At 38.3% G+C, this 17,370-nt stretch overlaps 1 protein-coding gene across 1 annotated transcript in view; it reads right to left on the bottom strand.

The window, feature by feature from the left end:
• CD109 (CD109 molecule) overlaps positions 1-17,370 on the bottom strand; it is a 202,442-nt gene that overhangs the window by 141,452 nt on the left and 43,620 nt on the right. Inside the window, exons 4-5 of the mRNA XM_077162244.1 lie at positions 14,397-14,627; positions 6,228-6,353 (exon numbers count right to left, since the gene is read on the bottom strand). Coding sequence (XP_077018359.1) covers positions 6,228-6,353; positions 14,397-14,627 — 357 coding nt within the window. The remainder of the gene's footprint in view (positions 1-6,227; positions 6,354-14,396; positions 14,628-17,370) is intronic.

Genomic DNA, 17,370 nt, shown 5'->3' with positions numbered 1-17,370 from the left:
TCAAAACAGCATGGTATTGGCATAAAGATAGATATATCGACCAATGGAACCGAATAGAGTGCTCAGATATAGACCCTCTCATCTATGGACATTTGATCTTTGATAAGGTAGTCAAGCCAACTCACCTGGAACAGAACAGTCTCTTCGATAAATGGTGCCTAGAGAACTGGATATCCATTTGCAAAAGAATGAAAGAAGACCCATATCTCACACCCTACACAAAAGTTAACTCAAAATGGATCAAAGATCTAAACATTAGGTCTAAGACCATAAAACAGTTAGAGGAAAATGTAGGGAGATATCTTATGAATCTTACAATTGGAGGCAGTTTTATGGACCTTAAACCTAAAGCAAGAGCACTGAAGAAGGAAATAAATAAATGGGAACTCCTCAAAATTAAACACTTTTGTGCATCAAAGAACTTCATCAAGAAAGTAGAAAGACAGCCTACACAATGGGAGACAATATTTGGAAATGATATATCAGATAAAGGTCTAGTATCCAGAATTTATAAAGAGATTGTTCAACTCAACAACAGAAAGACAGCCAACCCAATTACAAAATGGGAAAAAGACTTGAACGGACACCTATCAGAAGAGGAAATACAAATGGCCAAAAGGCACAGGAAGAGATGCTCAATGTCCCTGACCATTAGAGAAATGCAAATCAAAACCACAATGAGATATCATCTCACACCCACCAGAATGGCCATTATCAATAAAACAGAAAATGACAAGTGCTGGAGAGGATGCGGAGAAAGAGGCACATTTATCCACTGTTGGTGGGAATGTCAAATGGTCAACCACTGTGGAAGGCAGTATGGCGGTTCCTCAAAAAGCTGAATATAGAACTGCCATACGACCCAGCAATACCATTGCTGGGAATCTACTCAAAGGACTTAAGGGCAAAGACACAAATGGACATTTGCACACCAATGTTTATAGCAGCGTTATTTACAATTGCAAAGAGATGGAAACAGCCAAAATCTCCATCAACAGAAGAGTGGCTAAACAAACTGTGGTATATACATACGATGGAATATTACACAGCTTTAAGACAGGATAAACTTATGAAGCATGTAATAACATGGATGGACCTAGAGAACATTATGCCGAGTGAGTCTAGCCCAAAACTAAAGGACAAATACTGTATGGTCCCACTGATGTGAACGGACATTTGAGAATAAATTTGGAATATGTCATTGGTAACAGAGTCCAGCAGGAGGTAGAAACAGGGTAAGACAATGGGCAATTGGAGCTGAAGGGATACAGACTGTGCAACAGGACTAGATACAAAAACTCAAAAATGGACAGCACAGTAATAACTAATTGTAAAGTAATCATGTTAAAACACTGAATGAAGCTGCATCTGAGCTATAGGTTTTTATTTTGTTTTGTTTTGTTTTGTTTTTACTATTATTACTTTTATTTTTTTCTCTATATTAACATTCTATATCTTTTTCTGTTGTGTTGCTAGTTCTTCTAAACCGATGCAAATGTACTAAGAAACGATGATCATGCATCTATGTGGTGATGTTAAGAATTACTGATTGCATATGTAGAATGGTATGATTTCTAAAGGTTGGGTTAATTTCTTTTTTTTCCGTTAATTAAAAAAAGAAAAAATAAATAAAAATAAAAATTAAAAAAATCGAAAACTTCCAAGCATCAGAGGATTGTCATGAAAGTGAAAAGACAACCTACTCAACAGGAGAAAATATTTGGATACCACATAGCTGATAAGGGTCTAATATCTGGAATATATAAAGAAATCCTACAACTCAACAATAAAAAGACAAACAACCCAGTTTAAAAAATGGGCAAAACACTTCCTCTCCAAGGAGGAAATACAAATGGCTAAAAAGCACATGAAAAGATGCTCAACACTACTAGCTATTAGGGAAATGCAAATCAAAACCACAATGACATATCATTTCACACCTACCAGCACAGATATTCTTTTAAAAACTGAGCATTACAAGTGTTGGAGAAGATATTCAGAAGTAGGAACATATACTTATTGCTTGTGGAAATGTAAAATGGTGCCACTGCTATGGAAGACAGTTTGGCAATTCCTCAGGAAGCTAAGTGTAGAACTACTGTAAGACCCAGCAATCCTGCAACTAGGTATATACCTAGAAGTATGAAAGCAAGAACTTGAACAGATATTTGCACACCAATGTTCATAATAGCATAACTCACAATTGCCAAAAAATGGAAGCAATCCAAGTGTCCATCAACTGATGAATGGATAAACAAAATGTGGCATATATACATATTTTATATAACAAAATATTATTCAGTCATTAAAAAAGAATGGAATTTCCCATAACATTCAGAGGTGAAAATCTCCCTGACAACATAGGGTATGGTTCCCAGGGATAAATTTGGCCCTGGCACCCTGAGTTTGACAACACCCTCCGGTTCAAAAGGGGAAAAAGAAGTGTAATAAAATAAAGCATCAGTGGCCAAGAGAGATCAAATGGAGTCAAAAGGCTATTCTAGAAGCTACTCTTATGCAAGTTTCAGTTAGTTCTAATTGCCATGGTTTGCTAAATCCCAACTATCATCACTCCTGTTGACTCTTAAGAACACATAGGACTCAAACTGAGACTATATAAAGGTTACATATACTAGGTTTGCCCTCCTGGAACATATAACTCCCAGAGGGTTCCTAGGTCAGATAAATCCTGAAACTCAGAAGGACCAGCCTATCCAAGATTATCAGTTAATTACATCCCCCCATCCTTTGGTGTGGACACCCCTTCTCAACATGAAAATGTCAAAAGGGACATTGCCCAAAGATCCCTATAGATTGGGAGAAGGATCAAAAGAGAAGGAAGAGGTATAACAGAGAAAATAGGATGTAACAAACGAGTATGACTGCTGAATCACTATATTAATATTCCTCCTAGCCTCTAGTGTTTTGGAGCAGCTAGAAAGAAAAATCTAAGATGGTGGAATGGTAGCCCATAACAAACTGTGGGATCTGTTCTGTAACTACTTGTTGAAGTGTGCTTTAAACTCTGAGATCTGTTCTGTAACTACTTGTTGAAGTGCGCTTTGAAAATTATTGCTTTTTTCTTTCTTTGCTTTGTATATATGTTATGTTTAACATTTTTTTAAAGTTTTTTTTAAAGAAAAGGAATGGTGTCCCAATGCATGCGACAATATGGATAAATCTTGAGGACATTATGCTAAGTGAAATAAGCCAGACACAAAAGGACATATCATTGATATGCACTAGTTATAATAAACAAACTCACAGACTTAGAATTTAGAATATAGGTTACCAGAGGATAGACTGGTGGTAGAGAATCGGGATTTGCTGCTTAATTAGTATAGAATTTCTATTTAGGTTGGTTGTAAAGGTTTCAAAGTGGATACTGGTAATGGCAGCATATAATAGTGAGTGTAATAAACAGCATCAAATTATATAGGTGAATATCATTAAAATGGGAAACTCTAGGTCATATATGTTACTAGAATAAAAATTAAAAGATAACACATAGGACTATATAACACAGTGAACCCTACTATAAACAATGAACTATAGTTAATAATACAAGTATAAGATGTTCCTTCATGAATTATAGCAAATGTACAATACTAATACAAAGTATTAATAAACAGAGTGGATTATGGGGGAAAGTATACCTAACGTTAAACATGGACTATAGTTAGTAAACTATTTTAATATTCTTTCATCAATTGCATATAACTAAGTTACCAAACTAACGTAGTATCAACCATAGAGGGTATATGGGATCACTGTATTTTTTAACATAATTTTTTTTTAAACCTACAGCATCTCTAATTTAAAAAATTAAAGTAATAATAATAATAGAACATATTGCACAGGCCTGAGTACTGGGTGTTTTAAATGAGGTAATCCATGTAAATTGCTGCACACGGTGCCTAGAATATAGAATCTCTCAATAATTGCTACTGACTACTGTTAAAAAGTTACACAATTATTTTTTTAAAGTGCTTTCATCAACTGTAACAAAGGTTTCACACCACTGCAAGGTATTGGGGTGGAGTGGTATATGGGAATCCTGTATTTTATGCATGATTGTTCTGTAAACCCACAACTTCCCTAATAAAAAAATTTTTTAAGTGACATGAATGGACCATAGAAGCACAGTGCTATGTCTGGCAGGTTTAGGCCATTTTAGAGAAGCATAAAGGATAAAAAGCAACTAGCTAGAATAACAGTAGAAACAACAGCATTCTAGGCAAAGGAAACAGTATATGGAAGGCCCTGGGCCAAGAAAGACTAGCAAATTTAAGAAACTGTAAAGTTAATGCATAGAGTTCAAGTCAAGAAAGGCACTTGACAAAGCTAAAGAGGTGGGCAGGGGGAATATCTTGTGTGACCGTTAGATTCAGGTATCAACTTGGCCAGGTGAAGGTATCTAGTTCTGTTGCTGTGGACATGAGTCAATAGTACGTGAACCTCATCTGTTGCTCATTACATCTGCAGTCAGCTAAGAGACGTGCCTGCTGTAATGAATGATGTTTGATTTAATTGGCTGGTGCTTAAATGAGAGAGTTCAATGTAGCACAGCCCAAGCAGCTCAGCATTCCTCATCTCAGCACTCGCAGCTCAGCCCAGGCCTTTGGAGATGCAGAAAGAAATCACCCCGGGGAAAGTTGTTAGAACCCAGAGGCCTGAAGAGAAGGCCAGCAGAGATCACCCTGTGCCTTCCCATGTAAGAAAGAATCTCAGTTGAAAGTTAGCTGTCTTTCCTCTAAAGAACTAACAAAATAAATCCCCTTTTATTAAAAGCCGATCTGTCTCTGGTGTGTTGCATTCCGGCAGCTAACAAACTAGAACATCTTGTAAACACTTACATTTCCTTAAGAGCATTATCTTATTTTTTCCACCCAATGCAAGTCAACAAATCAATACATGAGAAATGCCATAAATCTTCAAAGTCTAATCTCACATCTTCCACAAGTCTCTCTCTACTATCCTATCCCCTTCTCTCTTCTGGCACTTATTCTTTTCACCATTCATTAAACTATTAAACTCCCAGAGCTTGCCACCCAGCTAAAACGACCCCCTGATCTTGTGCTGTGGCAGCCTCTGAATGGACCAGAAATGGACACCTGACACAAGGGTTGCCCATCCACAGGCTGCCAGGAACCCATGAAGAGGTTTATTATAGGGCTCTGAGAATGGTGGTTATTTAACTGAGCCAATATGACTAGCCCCATCCAGATTTGGACTAAAAAACACCTAAAAAGTTGGTCAGAGGAGAGGAGAATGGAACAGACCACAGAAGACAGAGGGAACAGCTGGCCCCAAAAGCATCAGTGCCCATCCTTACAGTAAATCCTCTTTATCCCAAGTTGGCCCAAGTGAGACTCCGTCCTTGGCACACAAAGGACTTCACTGTCTTCCTTACATCATCTTATAGGTAGGGACCACAGATGCTCCTAAGCATCCTACAATGCACAGACATCCCTCCTCAACAAAAAATTATCCAGTTCAAATTGTCAACAATGAAAACTGCTGTTCTAATAGAGCTATGTTTTAAAGCTCCTAGTCTTAAGTTTATACACACTTTCATAAACCCCAAAGAAAAATGGGAAAATGGTTCATGAGTCCTCTAGCATCACACAATGATGCATGGAAGAAAACCTGAAGCACAAAGAGATGGCAGGCATTTCAATATTCCTGCCCTTTTAGACCTCAGAGCTACATGAGTTGACAGCAAATAAAGGAAGGAGGTGGAGAAGCTGAGGAAAACAAAGGAATTGGGGAATAGAAATTTGATGTGGCTGTTTAAAGTCATGATTTATTAAAGCAAAGTTAATTAAAGTATATTAATCCAATCACTCATCACAAGTCATTATTCTGAAACATTATATTTGCCAATAATAGCTATATACTCATTACTTAGTTTTAAAATATTCACTCTACACAATAAGTAAAATCAACATTTATTTCATCAGTTTTATACTAAAATGCCAAATGCTTTAACCTTCAAATTTTACATTATAGAAAAGACAATGATTAAAACTCTAATATACTATAAGGAAAATTAACCTGCTGAAAAATGTAGTAAATTAAAAATAAACCACGTAACTTGTCTAAATGTTCTTATTTTATTACTTTTTTTGTTAATTGAATAAATGACTTTGGAGATGTTTCCCCACTTGACCTAAAGTCAAAGTTATCATTTTAACTTTCCCAAAAATATATACATTTATACTCACAGTCACTTGAACTTGAATAGACCAGTCACCAAGTATTGGATGGGAAGATAACTGAAAAGTTTTGGAAACAACTCCGAGATCATTTTGTTCTGACAACCACTGTTGGATCAGATTTGATTTGGGGTCCTAAAATGAAAACCCAGACATGTTAATTATGTAATGGCTGCCATATACAAAAAAGTCCTGCCTAATGACTGATACCTTGCAGCACTCCCAGGCACATCCAGAACATTCCCCCAAATATGACACAAGGACAGTTTTTCAGAAAATATCAGCTCCATACTGCTAAATAATCAGATTAAGATTGTCTCATATTTCTCTTGTTTAGATCTTTATTCTACTCCTTTTATGCTTGAAACCATATTTCCTTCTACATGAAACACAGAGAGTACATCATAAACCCTGTGTTATCACTGTTGTTCTTGTTGTTTTAAGAAAATTCCACTGTAATGAATATAATTTCATTTATTAAAGGCCCACTATGTGTCAGGTTCTCTGCATTATATCAGATCATTGCAATTCACCTTTGGGGTAGGAGAACCCTTATTTTATAGTTGAGAAAACTGAGGTCTGGGGAGGTTAGGGAAGCACTCAATAGCTATAAGTGACTGGCATCAGCCAGTATTAAAGCATTAAGATGAGATGAAACTCAGGAATCAAGACCCATGTTAGGCTTTTAATTCAACAAGGTTCATCACTGAGGGGACTTCCAGGGAAGATGGTAGAATAGGGAGCTATAGGACTCACTCCTCCTCCAAAAACAGCTAGCAGACAAGCAGGAACTATCTGAAACAACTGTTCTGGGGCTCCAGAGGCCAGGTGAGCACTGTATACCATCCAGGGAAGAGCAAGTCAAAAATGCTGAGAAACTGCGTAAAGAACTGTATGTTACTCACTCCATGGCAGCTGCCAGAGCCCATTCCCCACTCCCAAGGAGGGATACTTCAGAGACAGGTTCCTGGTTGATGGCTGTGGTCAGAGAGGGATGCGGAAGCCCTCTTCCCCAACAGGCGTGGGCACAGCTGAGCACTGATCATGATTTTTGACCAGCAAATTTGGGTCACTGGATCTCAGCTCTTAAATGCTCTTCTAGTGCTCCAACAAGGATGGTAGGGGTAGGGGGGATGGCATTGTTTCAACTCCACCCCTAATGGGATGGAGCCAGTGGAGGTTTAAAAAAACAGTGCCTCCTTAGGGCTGCGGGGAACACTTTGCTGAAGATCACCATCTGCTGGGCAGGCCAGAAAAGTGCAGCTCCAGGGAGCTATCAAAGAGGCTTTTGGGCATCTTTCCTGACCCTCTCCCCAGGGCTCTTTGGAGCTGGTCTGTGCCCACTTCGTGGGTTCCTGGCCCTTCGCTTATGCTTAATTTGTGCAGAATTTCAATTTAGGTTGATTGTAAATTTTTGGAAATAGATAGTGGTGATGGTAGCACATTATTGAGAGTATAATTAACAGCACCGAATTATGTTTGAGAATGAGGTTGAAAGGGAAAGTCTTGGGTCGTGTATGTTACTAGAAGGAAAGTTAGAAGATAAAACATGGGATTGTATAACACGGTGAACCGGTTGTGGATGATAACTGTGGTTAACAGTTCAAATATAAGAATGTTCTTTCATGAATTATAACAAATGTACGCCACTATTACAAGGTGTTAATAGGGTGGTATTTGAGGAAAAAATACACCTACTATAAATTATGGACTACCGTTAACAGTAGTATTTTTATTTTCTTTCATCAATGGTAACAAAACTACCACACCAATGCACAGTGTCATCAATGGGGATACATGGGAACACTGTATTTTTTACATAACTTTTATTTAAACCTACAACTTCTCTAATGAAAAAAATAATAATTTTTTAAAAACTATAAGTGAAAACCAGATACAAAATACTACATATCGTCTAATTCCATTTGCATGAAATGTAAATATAAATAAATCTATAGAGATATAAAAAAATGGATTTTTCTCTGAAATTACTAAACGAGTTTCAGACAGGTCATTTATCGTCAGATTACTCCTAGAAGCTATCCAAGAAAACTAGAAGAACAGAATTTAAAGTATCAGATCTGATCTGTCTTGAAGAGCAATTTGTGGACAACCAGGACCGTGACCAAAGACGGAAAAACAAACAAAATTAGCCTGATCCACTCAGGAGCTTCTGAGTGGCCAGACTCCGTGTCAGGAAAAAATTATTTATTTTATTAAATCTTTTAATCAAGGATCTCAACAAAGATTTATGGGTAATAAGCAGTTGTTTTGTTTTTGGTTTTGTTTTTTTTTTTGACAAAATTATCAACTTTCCCTCGAATCACAGCAGTTCCTTTAAGAACTTTCTCATCCTTTTATAATGGAAATGTGCTTTATGCTTCTGGAGCATCTTTTTTTTTTTTTCATCTTTTCTTTTTTAAAAGCAGCTTTTAATGCTGGCTGAGCTGGATAGCTGATTTTTCTTTTTGTCATCTGCTTCTTTTTAAAAGCATCTGCAGGAAGCGGCAAAAGTAAAGAGAAACAGCCTCTTGTTTCCTGGCCTTGTGGTACAAGTGGATCTCCCAGGCCAACATGTAAATACCCTTTATATGGGGTGTCAGCAAGGGAGGTGTACAAACAGTAGAAAGGCCCACCCTTTCAGCAGTTTACATGCCAAAATCATATGCCCTGAAAGAATTTCTTCTGGAAGAGCTTCTCCTCCTGCAAATAAAATTCCACCATGATATACAAAGGAGTATAATAATGGACCTGAATAAAATTCATTAAGCAGGGGAAAAAAAGGTATTGTATGACTCTACTCATATGAAATAACTAAAATATTCAAATTCATAGTCAGAAAGTAGGGCATAGGTTACCAGAGGTGGGGGATGGGGAAGAGAAGTTAGCACATACAAGGTGCAGGATCTATATTTGGGATATTAGAGCAAGTATTGGTAATGGATGGTGATGATGGTAGCACATTTTGAATGTGATTAATGCCACTGAATTGTATATTTGGGAGTAGTTAAAATCACAAATTTTAGGTTGTACATAAGTTACCACAATTTAAAAAATAAAAAGAGTCTAAAGAGACAATGACCATAAAATGTTACCAATAATCCTGGACTGGATCTGATTTTGAGAGAGAAAATGCCCAAAAGGATATTATTGGGACAACTGAAAAAATTGGAATAAAGATTGTATGCTTGATATCAATGTTAAATTTCTTGACCTTCACAAAATCGCACTTATATAAGTGCATATGCTTGTTTTTAGGAAATATACAATGAAGTTTAAGTGGTACAGGAATATGATGTATGCAACCTACTCCTAAATGTTCAGAAAAGATAGATAGATATAGATAGATAGGTTAGACAGGATAGACAGACTGATATAAAAAAGTGGCAAAATGTCAAAAGTTGGTAAATCTGAGTGTCATGGTATGCAGTATATTGGAACACTCTCCATTATTCCTATATTATCTTTGCAACTTTCCTCTAAATTTAAAATTATTTTCAAATAAAAAAATTTTTAAAGTATATCGAGATATTTAACTAAGGGGGTACGTGAAAAATATTTATCTTCCCATAGTCCCACAGACAATGATGCATTCATACAACAGCCATCCAAGCCAATCCAGCAGTTATCCCAGATTCCTCTCTCACACTCTCAACCTGTCAATTCTGTCTCTTGAATATCTCTCTAATTTGTTTCCTTGTTTCTGTCTTCACATCCAGCTACCATCTCCTCTTTTAACTACGGCAGCTAATCCCTCTGCCTCCAGTCTTGCCCTCTCTGAGATATCTTCCCCACTACCAACAGTGTTAGGCATCTGAAACAAGGTTCCTTGTTTGGCGTAGTTCCAGGCACACAATTAACAGTGACTAAACATTGACTAACATCGTTATACCAGACCACTAGGGAGCACTGGATTTTGTTTAACTACAGAATAAATTTATGCTCCTGTGCATGGCTTACAAAGCCCTTAGTAATCTGACTCCACCTATATTTCTGGGCTTATCTTCCTCCAAACATACAGATTTGTTCATAGTCCAGCCAAAAAAAAAAACAAGTATCTAGGCCTCTGCAATTGCTGCACGGAATACCCTTCCTTCCTTGAGCAATTAATAAAATGTGCTTCAGCTTCTAGGCTTTTCTACATGCATCCAACAAGCTGAAATGACTACTCCCTGGAAAGCCCCTAGTACATATGGACCTTTTTCCCTCTTGAATACACCTATCACTGTTTATGGCACTCATTGGTTATATGGATTTTTTGCGTTTGTTCTCAACTACACTGTGAACTCCTGAGAGCAAAGACCAAAAACTTTCCCTTGTTCTTATTTGCTATCCTTTGGCTGGAAGCAGTGGGTTAGCACACTTGTTAGAAGTCAGAATAAACCTCTCTCCTGGAGTGGGAGACAATGTGAAAGAAACAGGTGGGCACAATGCTGAGAATTAAGTAGGGAGTGGTCTAGCAAGCCAGAAACTAATTGTTAAAAACAAAGACCAAAATCAAATCAAGGAAAAAGCAGGTCACTGTCTTTGACAAACTCCTGGGTGAGGTAATCAGCAGTTAGCTCTACTGTGCCTTCCACAGCATGAGGCATGGAAGGGCGGTGAGGTTTAAAGGCTTGGCAACAAAGAAAGAAAGCAATACAAGTCCCTAATAACTGTGTGAAAATGTTCAACCCGTCTGGGAATTAAGGAAATGTAAGTTAAAACAATAAAATACCATTTCTCTTATGACAGTCTGACAAAAGATAAAAAAATAATAACAATAACAATAATTCCCAGTGTTACCTAAAGTATAGGGAAAGGGAATGTTCATATTCTGTTAAGGTATAATTTTGGTGAGAGTGGACATTTATCCCAAATGGTATCATGGCCTACAAATAAAGGAAACCCGAAATGAAGCCTCTGATGACTTTGCACCTGAGGGATCTGGAGGGTTGGAAGTGGATGAGATAATCCCTCTGGTTTCCTAAGCCTGTGTAGGACCTGGGCCTAACTGTCACCAGTAAGGAAGACACAGAGTGTGTAGAAACACCAGAGAACACCTGGGCTTTGAATGGGCCATCGAGGCATCATGGCAGAGCCCAGCATTTATCTGCACGTACACAGGACTATACACAGGTCAGCCACATATACCATGAATGGCCAGAAAAGCCACGGGAAGAACCCACTGAGAGCGGCCCCTCTGGATAGCTGAGATGCCTCGGCACAGCACAGTGCCTGCTGACCATGCCAGACTGTACCACACAGTAAATTCCCTGGCTGGAGGATCTGTCTGCAAGGAGTATTTCTCTCACTCCCTGAAATTCTGGATTATATGCCCTGCAGATTTAGAGAGTCACTTACACAAATCCTCCCCTGGCAATCTGCCGCTGCGACTCCAAGTGGTCAGGGAACAGTCAGTGGATATACTCCCGAACCAACAACTCCTGTTCCCACACAGGCTGCTCACCTCTACCAGGCATGGTTTCTTAACGAAGACAGGTCAGGGTAGAAGCCAGCCATGCCAGCTGCCATCAAAGCATTGGGGCATGTATTTCCACAGTGTTGGGAAGGCATGTCTGCTGCTATTGGACGGCCTCTGAATCCCTTTCCTTTTTTGAGGAAAGAAAATGAATAACACCCAATGAGCCCGAGCCCCACCAAAACATCCCTAAATATGCTGTGGCAGTCAATATCTTAGCTATAACATACAGTCATTCTCTCCTGGGCAGAATGGGTCCCAAAAACTGGCTTGAAAGTTCTCAGATGTATTTCTCCAAGTTAGCCTGGAGGTGGAGCCACAACTTTATGTACAATTTTGTCCCAGTCAGGGACTTTTGTTAGGCCAAGTTCCACTTTTTCCTGGGAAGTTTTACAAAAAGCCAATTATTCTACACTGAAAGATGCTGAATACCTCAGAGTCTGGTGACCTCTGGACTAAATGACTGCTTTCAGATGAAGAAGTATGGGGCATTCCGTTAAGTGCTCCAAATTGGCCTCAAGTTACATGGAGCGAGGCATCTCAAGGACCTGAGTTCATAGCCCAGCCTCTTTGCCCAGAACAAACAGTAGGGTATGGCCACCCCTCATTCATTGTCCCCAAACACTTTGGGTTTCAGGTGGAATGTCTAACTCCCCTGCCTTGGCCTATAGAGCCATACATTGGCCAGGCCAGAGGACCCCTCAGGACCAGAATTAGCAAAAGGAGAGTCTCTGTGAGTGCTCCTCAGAACACCCAATGTGGCAGGCTAAGTCCAAAGTTGGAGAGAAAAGCCCAAAGAATCAACAAATCAGATGTTTCAAGGGAGATTCTAGAGCATAGTAAAAAAGGCAAAACCATAAGGGGAAAAAAAGAAACTGCACAGACCAGCTGTCAGAATCAGCAGAATAAGTTCAGGGTTAATGCCTAGAATAGGCACTTTTTCCATTGTTGACTTTTATTTGCCTGCAGTAGAAGGAGCAAATTGAATGTAAAAGGCCAGAGACAGGCAAACATTTATTTCTAAATCCTCCATTTTATGCAGAGCTTCTGGCATGTAGTAAGTACTCGATATATGTGGATAAATGATGATGGATGGAATTGAACTGCATCAGTTCAACCCCGCTCAGAGAGCAACATGAATTTAGAAATGCTATTCACTATGTCAATCTATTTTATAAACATTCCAATATATAACTAAAGCAGAAATTCACAGAGCTGCAAACTCCAATATAATACAATTCAATTCAAGAAACATGCATTGAACACATGCCAACCAATGTGATATTTGCTACAAACACATCCTGACTTTAAGTTACATATGTACATGTGTGTTTGCATGGGCTGTTTTGTCTTGTTTTGCTTGTTTTAATCTATAACAAGAAACTTCTTATAAATAGAAAGAATAGGAAGATACCTAACTAAAAAGCCTGAATTTACCTTCCCTACCATATTATTCTTCAGGACATTTAGAGTGACTGAATGTCCCAAAATTGTGGGGTTCCAGGACTCCAGATTTTCAGTTTTAAAACCAAGAGAGTGTCAGACAAATTGGGATGAGTTGGCTAATCTATTTCCATATAATGAGCAAAGGTCTAGTGCTCTCCTCAGCCTAAATGCAGAAAGCTAGATCCAGCTGGATCTCACTTGTCTTCAGTTTGATTCTCAGAGGAAAGCTCTCAGTCTGCAAACCAAAGTGTTCAAGAAGTAGAGACCAAATGACCACCTGTCAAAGGGGACTCCTATAATAAAAATTGCAGCAAATATTCAGTGAACATGTACTGTGTGCCAGGCATAGTTCTAAGTACTTTACTTGAATTATCTCACTTAATCCTCACAACAACTTTTTGAAATATTATCATCACTAAGCACATTTTTACAGGTAAGGAAATAGGGTTCAAAAAGTTTAATCCCCCCCACACACACACAGCTACCATCTATTCTTAAAGAACACAGAGTGATCCTTTTAAAATGCCAAGATCACATCATGCCCTTCCTTAGACTTAAGTGACTTCTTATCTTGCTCAGAGTAAAATTCAAAGCCCTTATCATGGTCTACAAGTATGTGTGAGCATTCCCAAGGCATCTCCTTTATCTGTCTTCATCTCAATGCTTACCCCCTCATTCCTAGGTGTCATTGCACTAGTCAGCTCACTGCTCCTCCAATGAGCCAAACAAGCTTCCAACTCAGACCTTCGCATATGCTGTTCCCTCTATCTGTATGGGCTCATTCTTTTACTTTATTTAGAAAACAAAGGATTTCAAATAGGTCTACCCTGACAACCATATTGAAAACAGAAAACACAAACTCACACACTCAGAGATACAAATATATACACATCTGTCCCTTCATCTTGCTTTATTTTCTTCTTAGTATTTATAATATATAACATATGTATTGATTTGTGTGCTTATTTATTGTCTGTCTCTCCCTTACTCACTGACATATAAGTTCACTGTGAGGAGAAACTGGAGCAAAGAAGTTCAATGAATACATGACAATTAAATAAATCAACGAAAACAACAGGACTGGAACCCAAGCAGGACCCACACTCTTAACTATGATGCTTTACCACCTTCTTTCCTAGAAAGAGGATTTCTAAGCTGGAAGGGAAACATGAATTCTAAAACATTCCAATGTCAATAACAGGAGCAGAGCTGCCATGAGAACTTCAGTAAGATGGTTTGAACTCCCTACGACATTTCTATCTGGCACTTACCTTAATTAGAATATTTAAAGAAGTTTTGTAAGGCTTGAAATCTGAGAAAAGCGTAACAACACGAAACTTTACATCTTGCTTTGGCTTGTATAGGGGCTTGTCTGTTTGAATAAAGACAGACACTCTCTTGGTTTCAAATGATAAGCGCGTACTATTGGAGAATAAAATCTCATCCTGGGCACGTCCAGTTACACGTAGCTCATAAATCTCATCTTCACTGTTCAGAGGTAGCTGGAAAAGAAGAGATCAGACATATCAAGGTCTCATTACTAAACCACAAAAATGTTTTAATTATAAGTTCAAATAGGAAATTTAAATACATAGTATTATCAAATGTAATTACAATGTTGGAAAATTTGCTCCTCCTAGGCAATTCCAAAGTTTAACAATTCGCCTTCCCTCTTTAGCACCCTGTAGTTTACTCTCCAAATAAATCACAGGGTTCCTAGAAGGCAAGACACACCCCCTACAGTTCTCAGCAGCAGTTACCTTACCTTTTTTTTATTCTGAGGGTCAATTCTTCCTCTCTAACAGCTACTGTGGGTCAGAACATACAACATCCTTCGATATTTTTGCATGCTCCAACTAATTTGAGGCAGCCAATTGGTGAGAGATGCATTTAGAAGATTTGCTTTCTTGCTATAATCTCTTAAAACTCTTTCCTCTCTAAGATGCTCTCTCTTTCTGCATCTCACACATCATGTTACTGTTTTGGTAAAGATCATGGTACTGCTATTATTATCACCACTATTACTAATAGAATTCCTGCCTTCTAGCATTAATAAGACCAGAAGTCACGATGCTAAGCAGTTCACCTATGCTATATCATTTTACCACACAATAGTCCTTCAGGGGAGTGCTCTCATTAATGCCATATTACAAATAAAGAAACTGGGGCTTGGAGGAGTTAAGATGTTGCCAGTCATTAGGCAAGATTCAAACCCAAGATGAGCCAATCTGCTCTACTGAGAGCCCAGAGGTGACAGTTTTGAAATGTCCACAAATTCTCTGACTCTTCTCCTTTCAAAGAGTGGAGTTTAATTCCTCAGACTTAGTGACTTAATGCTTTGCTTCTAAAGAAGAGAATGAGGCCAGGTCATAAAAAGCATAAATTCTTTTGCCTGATTCTCTTTCTCTCCTGGATTACTATTCTGGGGGAAGCCAGACACCATGTGATGAAGACACTCAAGAAGGTGATGAAGGGGCTCACCTGGAGAAGAACTGACACCACCTGCTGACAACCACAACTTGCCAGCCATGTGAATGAGCTACCCTCCAGAAGATCCCCAAGCCCTAGTTAAGTCTTCAGATAATTGCAGCACTGGCTGACATCTTGATTACAGACTCATGAGAGACCCCAAATCAGAAATGCACAACCAGGTTGCTTCCAAATTCCTATGCGAAGTTACAAATGTTCTTTGTTATTTTAAGCCACTAGGTTTCAGGATCAATAGTTATGCAACAATAGAAAACTAACATATCTCACAGCTGTTTTTTCTATTAATAAAACTGAGACCTGAACCTGCATTCTGACTCATTCTGCAACTACAGAAGGTTCAGGGGGGATTTTCCAGTAATAGCAGTCACCATAAAGCTAGCAATACGGATAAGAATTTGAAGGAAATGTAACAAACCATCATCATCAATAAAATGGTCAGTAGGAAATACTTAGAGAAAAGAGTACTGATAGCTGCAATTTATTTGGAAATGCATTTTAAAATAAGATGAATTAATGAATGGATAGCAAGATGGGTAGATGGACAAATATGTAATAGAGTAAAAATAATAAAATGTTGATGGCAGAATCTAGGCAGGGGGTAAGAAATTCATTCAAGTCTGTATATTTGAGAATTTCATAACAAAATGCTAAGAAAAATAATCAGAAAACATCAGTTATGTCACCTTCAAATGACCTCTAATATCAATTCATACTTTTGCTTTTATTTAATCTATTGAGCTCCTTCTATGTGCCAGGTTGTGCTGGTTTGAAACTGTTGTGTACCCCAGAGAAGACCATGTTTTTTAATTTTCATTCAATATTGCTGCGTGGGATCTTGTTTTTTTTTGTTTCCATGGAGATGTGACCCATCCAATTCTGGGTGGTATTTTTGATTAGGTTGTTTCCATGGAGATGTGTCTCTACCCGTTCGAGGTGGCATTGTTTATTAGAGTCCTTTAAGAGGAAACCATATTGGAAAAAGCTCTAGAGCCCATACAGCCAGAAACCTTCACAGACGAAGAAAGAAAATGGCACAGGAAAGCCTCATGAAACAAGAAGCTGGGAAAGAAAGCTAGCAGATGTCACCATGTGCCTTCCCAGCTGGCAGAGGTGTCCACAAGCCAAAGACCCCAGGAGATGCCAGCCAGGTGCCTTCCCAGCTGACAGAGGTGCTCCAGACGGCAACGGCCTTTCTTAAGTGAAGGTTATCTTTTGCTGGTGCTTTAATTTGGACATTTTTATGGCCGTAGAACTGTAAACTTGTAACTTAATAAATTCTCTTTTTTTCAGGGCTGTTTCATTTCTGATATATTATATTCTGGCAGCTTTAGTAATCCAAAATACAGGTTGTTCTAGGTGTTTGGACTATAAAATGAACCAAAGATCCATGCCTTAGCAGAGCTGAGAATCTAGCCTGGAACTTACAACTTACATTCTATTTTCTCAAGTGATACTTTAGTCCTCCTTAATACTATAAGCAGGAGGGTACATATACCAAGATATCATATGCTTATCTATAGTGTAGATTTATACTACTTCATGATTAGTAATACAATATTTGATGAGATTGCTCTTTATGATTTGGACACAGTTTGAACATTTTTCAGTGGCACAAAGGTCCCAGGTCAGAGAGCAGATTGATGCCTCTTCTCAAATTAATGATGCAAAAGCCTAAAATTAAAGAAAGCCTATTAACCACAAGGAGGCCAAAGAGTCAGAAAATTAGAATTAACAAAAACTTGCCTCAAAACATTT

The sequence above is a fragment of the Tamandua tetradactyla genome, chromosome 5 (genome assembly GCF_023851605.1).
Source record: "Tamandua tetradactyla isolate mTamTet1 chromosome 5, mTamTet1.pri, whole genome shotgun sequence".
Classification (NCBI taxonomy): Eukaryota; Metazoa; Chordata; class Mammalia; order Pilosa; family Myrmecophagidae; genus Tamandua; species Tamandua tetradactyla.
Note: the sequence above shows the minus strand (reverse complement) of the source record. Positions and strands in the feature narration are given on the sequence as shown.